This window comes from Xenopus laevis, chromosome 6S, assembly GCF_017654675.1.
Source record: "Xenopus laevis strain J_2021 chromosome 6S, Xenopus_laevis_v10.1, whole genome shotgun sequence".
In the NCBI taxonomy this organism is placed as follows: Eukaryota; Metazoa; Chordata; class Amphibia; order Anura; family Pipidae; genus Xenopus; species Xenopus laevis.
This window is the reverse complement of record NC_054382.1, coordinates 77,370,092-77,382,588: the sequence shown is the minus strand read 5'-3', so window position 1 is coordinate 77,382,588 and position 12,497 is coordinate 77,370,092. Positions and strand designations below refer to the sequence as shown.

The 12,497-nt window shown below is 37.7% G+C and overlaps 1 protein-coding gene across 8 annotated transcripts; it reads left to right on the top strand.

Annotated features, from left to right (window-relative positions):
* The first annotated feature begins 1,081 nt into the window (after positions 1 to 1,081).
* LOC108704451 (small integral membrane protein 13) lies at positions 1,082 to 12,497 on the top strand. 8 transcript variants are annotated; one of them, XR_001933594.2, is made up of 5 exons: positions 1,092 to 1,343; positions 3,502 to 3,587; positions 5,901 to 6,792; positions 11,045 to 11,117; positions 12,302 to 12,497. XR_001933594.2 is itself a non-coding variant. In XM_041567743.1 (4 exons), the coding sequence occupies exons 3-4, from the start codon at positions 3,512 to 3,514 to the stop codon at positions 6,092 to 6,094; spliced, it is 270 nt and encodes an 89-aa protein (XP_041423677.1). In that variant the 5' UTR covers positions 1,082 to 1,343; positions 2,344 to 2,491; positions 3,502 to 3,511; the 3' UTR covers positions 6,095 to 12,497. The 8 variants fall into 8 exon arrangements, 3 of the variants coding, with proteins under 3 accessions (XP_041423677.1, XP_041423676.1, XP_018096494.1); XR_001933592.2 differs by having other exon boundaries at positions 5,901 to 6,994; XM_041567743.1 differs by adding an exon at positions 2,344 to 2,491 and having other exon boundaries at positions 1,082 to 1,343; positions 5,901 to 12,497.

Sequence of the window (12,497 nt, the reverse complement as noted above, 5' to 3'; positions counted from 1 at the left end):
TTTTACACCACTGCCAGGCAGGCCGCCATTAGAAATCGTGGGGCCCCTTACAACAAAATTTCCGGGGCCATCTGGGCCCCGCCCACACTAGCATCCAAGCCCCACCCCAGATCCCACCCACTACACCCAAGCCCCACTCCATCCCACCCAAAGACCACACAGACATCAGCGCTAAAAAAGTAACCCCCTCCCCGCACAAGTTATAAAAAGCTATTGATGGTCAGGGCCCCCTTATAAGTTAAAAAAAAAACATTGGTGCCAGGGTCTCCCTTACAAGTTAAAAAAAAATTGGGGCCCCAAAAATTTATTTTAAAAAAAACCTTGGTGCAACGGCCCTCCTTACATTGGCACCAGGGCCCCCCTTACAAGTTGAAAAACAATTGGGGCCCCCATTTTTTTTTAAAAAAAACATTGGTGGCAGGGGCCTATAGAATATTAAAATTATACATTGGTGGCCAGGGGATTAAAAAAAAACCCACATTGGTGTTCAGTAGAATTGAACTCATGGCTTCAGGACTTCAATTTCGGCTGTTTTCGTGACTTTGGGTCTTTTCGCCGCTTCAAGACTTCAATTTCAGCTGTTTTCATGACTTCGGGTCTTTTCTAAAAGTTACTTAGATATAGCCATTCTGTAACATACTAAAAATTAACTTAAAAATGAACCGCCCCTTTAAGGACCTCTCCTTCTTTTAGCTTTTATATAGGAAAAAAAACCCTCAGTGCTATTAGTGCCCTTTCATTTTGCGTTTCTGTGCACACGGGCAGCATCCCTCATATGGTTTCCTATGTGTGTATAGCGAGCAGCTGTGACTCTGTAAGTGGCTATTTAGTTTGTGGCTGGGTAAGATTCCTGACCTTTTGTTCGACTCTTTGTGTTAAATTTCATCGTCTCAACACGCTACACCGCAGCCAGGTTATGAAGTGTATACCATTCACCCACACTTGCTACACTAAGCCTATCTAACGTGCTTCCTGATGCGAGACAAAGCTGCTCTTTACTCCCGCCCACTTCCCCGCATGGCCCCGCCTTCTGGTCGATCTTGTCCAGTCCAACTCTCCTCCCCAGTGCTGCTGCCGCAGTGACAGCGTTTCATAAACTACTCAAGACAGGGACAACGGGGAGTGGCTTTTTTGGGTCTACCGGCTTTGCCACGTAGCGACTCTGATTGGCCGTCAATCTTTGACGGACCAATAGGCATGAGAGAAGGGAGGAGCTGCGCGATGAACGTGAGATGAGCGGCCCTGGGACAAGGTTCCGTTTCATTGTTTGCGGCTGTTGGACCAGGGAAAGTAGGGATACCAGACGCTGCCGGCGCCTCAGCTCTGATCCAGGCTTCCTTGCTGTGAGTGCGAAGGACCTATTCATCGCCGGGCACCTTACACGGAAACACCGTCATTATGGGCATGTGGCACGTACTCATATACACTCCTGGCGCTGCCCGCGTACAATTTGAGGGTCGCAAAGTGGGATTGTATTTCTCTTTACAGTAACATAGTATCCACACCTCATTGATTCATAGAAATGGGCACCGGTGTGCTCATTGTACAGTCACATACGTGCGAACATGTCTCCCGCCTGCACCCCAACTCAGCAGCAAACTCTATGGACCAGTAGCTGTTTACCACACTGTCGTGCTGCGTTACAACATAGCTCGTTATGAGGGCTAACTATACGTTGTGGAAAGTTCATCTAATATAGAATTTAACGAGGGACGTGTTTAACTGCCTTGTCACATTAAATGCAATACCTATTCTTTATATATATGATAAATATCAATAACTCTGGTTAATTCCCACACAGACTGGATGTAGGGATTCCTTTGTCCTGCCTGGTTTTGTCATAAAGTAAAACTGCTGGCAGAAATGTACAGAGCAGAGAGACATCACATAACTGCACAGTCCAATGAAAACAAGTCAGGGCAGTGCTGTTTGTTAGTCATCCTAGGCTAGAACATTATGCTTTCTCTTTGCCACATTCCATCTTTCTGTGTGGCACGGAGGAATGGCAGCCTCAGGCACTCCATAGCAGGTACATCATAGGTCTAAAGGAGGAGTATTTCAACTTAATATTAACTTTTTATGTTGTGGTAGGCGACAAATGGTCCTCAATTATTGTTTGTATTTTAGAAGTATTTGCATGCTTTGTTCTGCTGCTCTCAGGGGGACTTTAAACTTGTATGTTGTTGCTAGGGGGGTAATTACTCCAGCAACCAGGGAGTATCTTTGATATAAAAATGGAACATGAATAGCACAGGGCCTGGAAAAAAAATAAGCATTATAAAAATAAGAATAGCTCCACAAATGAAGCCTTATAGTCAATCTGGTTTTTTCATTGGTTGCCAGGGATCAGTGGTTCCTGACAAGCAGACAGTATTTTCAGCTGAAGGCTGGAAATACGCAGATGAGGAATGCGAAACTTTATAGCGAAGGGCAGTTGAAATGTTGCATACTATAATCTGTAACATACTATACATTGATATGAACATTTCTGGTATGTATTAGAGGGTGATTGCTTGTGTTTATCTTAAATGGGAATTTACCTAAATTATAGAAGTCTAAAAAGCTTTGAAACGGAATTATTTTAGTATTGTACAAATGTGCTGGGTCCCAGTAACTAGGGATGCACCCAATCCACTATTTTGGATTCGGCCCAAACCCACAAATCCTTTGTGAAAAATTCGGCCGAATACCGAACCAAATCTGAATTTGCTGATGCAAATTATGGGTGGGAAGGGGAAACATTTTTTACTTCCTTGTTTTGTGACAAAAAAACACTCAATTTCCCTACCCATCCCTAATTTGCATATGCAGATTTGGTTTGGCCTGGCAGAAGGATTTGGCTGAATCCTCCTGAAAAGGCTGAATCCTGGCCGAATCCGAACCGAAGCCTGGATTTGGTGCATCCCTACCAATAACAAATAATCACTTGCATGTGTTACAGTGTTATCAAATCCATACTACAGTACTTCTTCAGGCAGTTTTAAAGGGGTAGTTCAACTTTAACTTAACATTTCGTTTGATGTAGACTGTGAAGTCCTGAGAAAATTTACAGTTGTCTTAATTTTTATTTTATAATTTGTGGTTTTTGAATGATTTAGAATTTAGATCTGCCGCATTCCAGTTTAGAATTTTAGCAGCTATGTAGTTGCTAGGGTTCTCTTTACCATAGTAACCAAGTAGTGTTTGAATAAGAGACTGGAAGATAAATAGGAGCAGGTGTGAACAAAAAGACAGGAATGATAAATAACAATACCATTGTAGCTTCACAGAGCAATATCTCTTTAGCTGCCGTGGTCAGGGACTCCCATTCGAAAGCTAAAACCGGCAAAAGAAAAAACAAAGACCAATTAAAATTTTTCTGAAAATATGTCATTCTATAATAAATTAAATGTTAAAGGTGAATTTCCTTTTTAAAACAAATAAGTTGTACTTCACATTATAAACATTATAAACAATATATATAGCACTTACATTCTTAGTAACAATTGCTTTCTCTTATAGAAAAGTCAAAATGTGGCAGAGCGTCGGCTTAACGTTTCTGGTGTTTGTGGCAACATTAATTTGTGTCCTGCTTTTTATGTTATGTGGTAAGTATACTATTTGCCTGTGTTCTATTAATGCCTAAAAGGGAAGGTATATTAAATTTAAAATGAAGGAATGTTGACATCACTGTGGGGTGCCATATGCAGTAGAGTGAAAAGCTGGACTTTAACAAAAAGCCCACTTTTCCCCTTTGCTGCCCATGTGTAAGGCCTAGTGTTCCTCAGTTAACTGCTGTGATGCATGATTAATGCAACCTTTTGCAGGTTGGCAGATCTGTGTAGCATACTTCATAAATCTGCATGCCATGTGCAAAAGGAGTATGGTATTGTACTTGTTTTATGAACTTTTGGGGCTGATTTATCAGAACAACTCAACAAGCAAACTCAGATTATGATACATCTGCCCTTAATAGTAAGTGTGACCGCAAGCATACATTATATGGTATTTTACAGCAGAAACTGGAGTCTGTTTGTTGAGGTTTGCCAATCTTAACGCATGGTTTGTGGCAGAATAGCCATTCTGTTATAATCATCTTTTACAGGATATTACTATTTTACTGATGCATAAAACACCTTCAGCCATGTTATTGTTGCTGTTCTTGTGCACCCCTAATGAGAACTCCATTGTAATAAAGAATATGGTTATTAAAAATGTAATGTAATTGCACTTTTGGTTCTGACTCCTGAAACAATGTAACAAAAGCCAGCTGATTAACAAACCTAGAGAAGTGATTTCGAACCAGAGAACAGAAAAGGATAAATAAATATTTTAATTTGCAGTTACAATTACAAATAATATAAAAAGCATTGACAGCGGAGGATTGCTTAGAATAACATTTTCTTTCATTATGCAAAATACAGTTTTTGGGTGGATAGCCACCACTTCAATTAAAGCATAAGTAATGCTGCTTTGAGCCCTCTGTCAAAAGAAACACTGAATTTCTTTCCTTCCAATTGTGTACACATGTGCTTCTGTATCAGACTTCCTTCTTTCAGCTTATAACACAGCTTGAGCATGCTCAATTTGTTCTTCTCTCCCTCCCTTCTCTCCCTTCCCCTCCCTGCTGTAATCATATTTCAGAACTATGAGCACTCAGGCAGGAAGTGATGTCACACCAAGCTAATATGGCAATTGCTATCCTAAACAAACAGAGAGAGCTTCTAGAGCTGTTTACTCAGGTATGGTAAAGCATTCTAGCTTGCACTATTGTGGCTAATGGAATGGAAATGGAATACAGGTTTCAAAATTCTTACTTTTTTTTACCATTTCCATAGATTGCACAAAGTTTGCAAAGAAAATTACATCCATATTTTATTATGAATGCGGAGCTGTTTCTGGCCATTTCTATCTAAGTAGTCATTGGAAGAGGATGGGGATTGCTTGAGCAAATACATATGGTGCAAGTGTTATTTAGCGTGCCATAAATGTACTTAAAAAGAAAAATGTGTATCTGACACACCTGTATCAGCAACATTATCACAGTTAGTTAAAGAGGAACTCCTGCTTCCAAACCAAAATTTGATGAAGAGGCCCACATAACACAGAAACCCCTAATATACCCAACACAGTTACCGGTTTCTTCAAAAAGTATGAATATGCTGCAATCCAGCTTGTTAACCGTTTTTCTCTTTCTGCATCATTTGAAATCTTGGATGGGGAGGAGGGACTAAACACTGATGTTACAAATTGTAACAACTTCTCCACAGCTTACAGACAGCATGCAGGAACTACATAACCCAAAATGCATTGCACTGTTCTTTATTGAAATCGAGTGTGCAGGGAATTGTGGAGTTTGGAGGATGCTGATACAAAGTAACAGTAGTCAGGCAGCTCAGCAAAGTAGTCAGACAGATGAACTGGAGAGCAGGGGACTAGGCTTGGGGAACTCTTCCAAACCATTAAAAATCATTAAAGTCTGCAAATTTTTTAACTGATGTATATTGCAAAGTTGCTTGAAATTATGTCTACTTTTCAAAAAGCTTAAGTTATGTTTGTGTGGAGTTCCCCTTTAATAAAAAGAAATTGGCACTTGGGATAATCTTATTTCCTACATATCAGAATAGAGGAAAGAATATATGTCATAACTGTTATACATGTTACTGTTTTAGGAACTTGTCTTTTTATTTATTTGCTGCTGTAATCAACTGCTGTTTTCTGCTTGAAAGTTGTCTAAATACATTTGTTTATACTGACCCAGTAAATCAGGGTTCTGTGTTTTTTTTGCCCAGTATAAAGCTTGTTGGCTCGGCAGTGAAGTATAAAATAACTTCTCTTCATCTGCAGGGCAAACAGCTTGTTATGTACATTCCCTGCCTAATTTATTAAGAAAGTGTTTCTTCTTTTGTTTCTTTTCTTAGGCTGGTATGTGGTCTGGCACCTATTCTTATCCAAATTCAAGTTTTTAAGGGAGCTGGTTTGTGATAGTGGTTCACTTCAGGGAGAAAGTGAATCATCTGAAACACCCAGCGACTCAGATGCACCCTCCACTCCTCAAAAACAGAAGCCAAAGTCAACACGACAGAGAAAAATTCCAGCCGAAGAGGCAACTTAAAATAACGGCAATATTGAGGCTTCTCCATGGGGAACTAAGAATTTTTTCAGCAATTGCACTGTAGGAGACAACACTATAACTTTATGAAAATACTTAACTTTTACTATGAAGCTGCTTGATCACATCTAAATATATAAGCTGCCTCATCAATCAATAGGAAACCTTTAATGCATGGCCTGCCTAAGATCTGAAGAGGAAATAGTTTATGGCTGAACCTGCACCAATTGTCTTGTAGGCTTTCACATTTGAATTAAGAAGCATAAACATTCTTTTAAATAATGCTGGCTTGCAGGTAGTTGCAATTGTAGCCTATCTAGTTATGATCACTCTGATTTGCACATCAACATGAACATCAGTAAGAACATTAATGTAATATTGCTGGCATCTATAAGCATCAATTTGTACTCCATGGTTACTTTTGAATTTAGCAGCATCCAGATTTCCTATTGGAAGCACAAAGTGCTGGAATCCTGCCTGGTCTCCTGTATTGTTTGTCTTAATACCATTCTTCACATAAAGGATAAACCGTTGGCTTATCCATTAGAATTATGAATACAGGAAGCATACATATTTTATAAAGCTAATTTATAAGACATTCTACAGGTCTTACGACTGTAGGAAAACATTTTTGTCTTCTTCATAAAGTCAGTTTTTGAAACCGTTTGCTTCATCCCCCTGTGATGGTTGCATATTGAAAAGTAAGAGGATTCTTCTCCAAAGCATTTCCATGCACATGTTTAACAAATGTCTCTGCTCTGAGATCTTGCACTTTATATAACTGAAGACGCTGTAGCTTAATATAAAAAAGTCAGAATACAAAAAAAATTTACTGGATTTAAAAGTGTCACCAGGGAAAAGGATGAACTTTGACTTTGTTATACAACATATTTCAGAGCAGAGGTACTTGTTTCTATATTTCTATTGTATTATTTCCTGTTATAAGGTTTCACTCAAAACACTAGCAGAAAATGACTAGTTTATGTTTGGAATCATGTGTATTATTTGCATCCTATGAAGAGCTGTTTAATTCTTTTATAAATTAACAGGTACATATTGTTTTATGGTATTATGGTTACATACCGTACTCAGATGGATATGAGTAATTGATTCTTACCTAGGACCTCTTTTAAGTTGCAATGGTTACAAAAGATATCTTTATGACTTGATATGATTTCTAAAGCTGTACAGTTCTTATCATAATACTATTTTCACAACTTGCGTTTCTGTAGCTCCTAGTAAGTGAAAAAACATAACATTGAACATTTAATTGAATGTTCCTTTTTAGCAGGATCAATCTGTTTGTTTAACATTCTTCTCAAGCTTCAACACCTGCATAAATGGACTCTTTATGTTTAATTCTCTCTCTTTATTAATGCCTTTTTAAATCCAAAACAATTCACTATGCTCATTTGTAGATACTTACTAAACAATATGCAGAGGAGCATTGAATCAAACCTACCTGTTTGGCTTACTTGGCCAAAGAAATACTGGTTATCAGCATTGTTCTTCCAGAACATGGTGGAATTTCCAGAAAAACCTACTTCTCTTCTAGAGTGACAGGTTTGAAACAGTTGTACTTATTAATCTTGCGTTAAGCAAGACTAGTGTCCAAAAATGAATTGTAAATTAGTCAAAACATTAGTCTTGAATTTGAGAGCTTTATAATAGCATTGATCACAATAATACACTGCTTAGTGCATATAATATTCTTTGTGTTTAACAAGGCTGACATGACTCATACCCTAGTAACACTTATTTCATAATCTCACTGAACCAGATTGTGTTTACATATAGTTTTGTACCACTAGGGCTAGACAGAAGAGCCACTTCTCTAGGGTGCAATGGTGTGGGGTGTTGGGCACTTACCTCTTTTGTCTGCCCTCCCCTAATTCAGACCCTGGAGGATCTCAAATGCCGGTGGTTTTAACAAATCTGGGTTTTTCTACAGGGACATGCACTGGTTGCCTGGGGCGCCCATGTAATTTGGCCTAGCACAGTGTCCCACACTATTTTTGTGGAAGCTTACAGATTTTTGTATAATGTGTTGGGATGGGGGCGTTAAGGTGTTTAGTTTGGTAACACTACTAATGAGAAATCAGCACTTGGGACGCATAGGAGATTAAATAGCTGTTGATATTTCATGCATACCAAATCTCCAGTGTTCTGGACCCAGAGAGTGAAACTTGAACAGTGTAAAGATGGCCAGACACTGGCAGATTAAAGCTGCCAATATCTGTCCTTTAGACCAATTCGGCATTTTATCTGCTAGTGTATGGGGGCTTCTGACGGATCTCCCTGATCGATATCAGGCCAAATATCAAGCAGATATAGATCAGGGAGGTTTGATTTTTTTGGCGATCGAGGACCGCATTGGCTAGTTGATGTGTTTCTATGACCCGTCAGCACCCAATATCTTCTTGTAATCAGATCGTTAGGCCCTAGGGCCGAATATTCAGATTAACCGGATATTGCCCTGCCGTTGGCGGGCATATCTGAGAAAGATCTGCTTGTTTGGCTTATTGTGTATGGCCACCTTAAGTACACACAGGGGGTTGGGATCAACTAGTGGTGCCAGGTGTGTCTGGCCTAGGGGCCACACACTGTAAATACAGGCCTCAGTGCATTGAAAATTGCTGCCCCATGCTGGAATCTGCCAATTAAATCTGGGGAAATCTTTCCGTGACTCACAGCATGAGTGTGTTTGTTTGACCCAAAATAATATTTAAAACGTTTGTAAGGACAAAATGAAAACAACTTGTGAAGTGGATCTATTTGACATCCCTACAGTTTAATGGATTATAATAACAACAGTTCTTGCTCATGCTCTGCCTTTAGCTTCCACAAAGAAAACAAATGAGAGAAGATAAATTAGTGTGTTCACTCTCTGAACCATGATTTATTTAAAGTTGTAGTTCACAGTTCAATTACTTTTTAGTATGTTATTGAATGGCCTATTAGCAAATTTACAGTTAGTCATGTTTTATATGTTTAATTATTTTTTGCTATTCCTGTCCTCTTTCCAACTTTTGGGGCCACTGACCCCAGTAGCCAAAAAAGCTATTGCTCTGTGAGGTTACCATTTTATTTTTATCTTATTATTCAGACCTTTCCTATTAATCTCTCCAGTCTCCCATTTAAACCACAGTTATTATAACTTGGGACATAGAAACCAAATAGCTGCAAAAATTCCAAACTGGAGAGCAGCTAAGCAAAAGTAAAAAAACGTAAAAACCATAGAAATGTAGGCCAATTTCATATTATAAAAGTCTACATAATACTAGGAATTAAAGGTGATTTATTCCTTGTACAACGTCTGGAAACATCATCAGCTAATTATAAAGAGCTATTTACATGTTCCCTCCATGTGAATAATTTTTCAAGACTAATCCAGAAAAAAGTAATTTCAGTCAGTGATGAATGCTTCGTAGTTTTTATTTGCAGGTTTAACTAAGGAATTGGCATAATCTGTTTATAAAAAGCATTGAGATTCAGAAGCCATACTCCATATTGTGAATGTGAGTACTTCGTTCCAGACACCTATTAAATTGAAGTAACTAAATTTTCCAGACAAATCTAGAGTTCAATTTATGCCAATTTCAAGTTGGTGTAAGTATTTCTACGGTATTAATGGTGTTTTGCTGGTGTTAATACAGGTATGGGATTCATTAACCAGAAACACGTTATCCAGAAAGCTCAGAATTACAGGAAGTAAATTTTCCATAGACTCCAATTTAACTAAATAATTCACATTCGTCTTTTCAATTCCCCTTTTTTCTGTTGCAATAAAACCGTACCTTGTACTTGATCCCAACTAAGATATAATTAATCCTTATTGGAAGCAAAACAATTCTATTGGGTTTATTTAATATTTTATTGATTATGTAGCAGACTTAAGGTATGCTAATCCAAATTAGGGAAAGATCCCTTATCTGTAAAACCCCGGTACCTAAGCATTGTGGATAATAGATCAAATTCCGAAACATGTCAAACTGGCAAATTTGCTTCACTGCAGTGAATGGTGCAATGTGGTATAAACAAAGAAATGCCATTTAGACAATTGCAAAATTGAAAAGGAACATATTCGTTCGATTTAGTGCCACATTTGTGAATCGCTCCCAATTATGTTACTTTATTTCCTCTTTATATGTGGAATCTCATTTGAATAAGCTTTCCACTGTTCTATACCATGTTTTTTTCAATAAGAATTCTAATCTATACATAATCTATTTTATTTCACATTAGTAATGTTAAATGACCCCATACATTTTTTGTACGGTATGTATTTTTTATGGCAGAATTTTCATTTTGCTGTAACTTATACTGTATATGTCGGTTTGACATCTTATATTTTGCGTGAGTTACAATATCAGTCTTCTTGTAAAAAAAGTGCAATATGAGATTATGTGCTACAGTTTTTGTAAACCTTGATATGGGTTTTTTTTAATGTCTGCATTAATTATAACTGAATTGCTTGCATTATCTAATATCCCGAAGTCCCAAGACATGCAGAATAAGGGTTTATTTATTGTTAAACATCCACCTCCTCAGAATCTGGATTCAGCTTGGTAGGGAAGCGGTGAGAACACAGTGGCCACTTTCTGCTAGATGTGGGAATAAGTTTGAGGAGCCCTTGTTTTGGAATGTTCCATAATACCGGGATACAGATACCTGTACCAATCCAGAAGAAATATATTTGTTTTAAGCTTTCAGCATTTTATCTTAATACAATTAAAATAAAAATTTTATTTAAAGGGATACTGACATATCTGCTGACAAAAACAGAAGCAGTTTGTAGCAAGGGGCTTTTTTTGCAAACAACCCCACCAGCAGTTGCTTTTAGTTTTCAGTATGTGTCTCCTGTAGCTTTTTGATTTTGTGCCTGCTAAACTTTCATTAAAAGTTGAAAGTACAGGTATTTTCTTATTTTGCTGTATGTCTCACACACTATAGATGAGCACCAGTGCTGAATACAGAATAAACTGACCTCTTCTACTTTATGCATTCAGCATCTGTGGACCTTCATGTGAGTACAGAGTTCTATAGTTCATTCTTTAAGTAGGTGTTTTTAGCTTAAGTGTAAAGAAACATGACACACAGTGGTGTCACCACAAGCCATCCCATAAGTATGAGAAAGGGATGTATGCATCTTGGGTTCTTCAGTGAGTAATTGGAGGCGAGGGAGTCCCCATCAAAATACAAACCAAGAATACTGTGTTCCCAGCTCTCTGGATGCTTAGCCAGGTAGGACAGTTGCACAATTGTAGAACTTCAGTATTGTAGATGGTATCTAAGATTTAGTTTTTTGGGGTTTTTTTTATGTTACTGGGAACTCTGCTTGCTTTAATTATATTACAAATACAAACTGTTTATAAAACTGAATAGTTATCCATTAATTTTCCCCTAAACAGCACTGTGCTGGACAAATAGCCCTCCTTGCTTTTATACAAGTGAGTGGAAGCTACTATATAACATATCATGGCTTAAATCTGACATGCAACTCTTAACATGCAATACCGATAAATTGTTAATCATAAATTAATGTTGTTTTTGGAAAGTTTTTCACACAAGCACCATATACCATTTCTATGTAAAATATGGTAAAATACAAGGTAGGAAGTTTTTTTTTATGTGCTGTATGATCTTTGTGTACAATTGTCAATGCCCTTGTTCTTATTCTATTTAAGATAAAACCAGATCCTACCAAATTTTTCATAAACATCAAATTTAGATGACTGTGACCAGTTCTAAGAAGAATCTCCCTCTATCAAATTCTTCTGCAGATTTTCCCTATGAAGCACCTGTTCGATGTCTTTAGATTAGTAGAGACTGGCACAGTGCTTTTATAGCTGCCTGAGCACATGTAAATCTAGGAGGGAATTCACAAAAGTGGAATAGACTGAAAGTAGAGTAAGAAATAACATTTGTGTTACAAGAACGTCAAATTCACAAATGCCTTAATCTATTTCACAAATACAGTGGTTTTGTACACTTCAGAGTTAAAATGTTATTCCAGAAGACAACTATTACAGTTGAAGTACCTTATTGATGCATATAAATCAGAAGTGCAACTTACACCAACTTGATGTTGGTGAAAGTAAAACTGACACCAGCATAAGCTGGTGTTTTTATCTGATGTACACAAATGACACTTTTGTGAATCTTCCTCCCCCCAAATGGAGTACTTTCTTTTTTTTTCTCTTATTACAGAAGCAACCGTTATTCTTCAGCTGCTAACTGAGGATGCTGGGAGTTGCAGTTTAAAACAACCGAAAATATGCAGAATATGTTTCTTTGTTTATGGTTGTTCTCTCCTAGAATGTTGGGCATTTTGTGTTACTAGGTGGAACATTTGTTTGTCTTTGCCTTGTCAGTGTTATAAACCATTATTAAAGATGTTATGAAA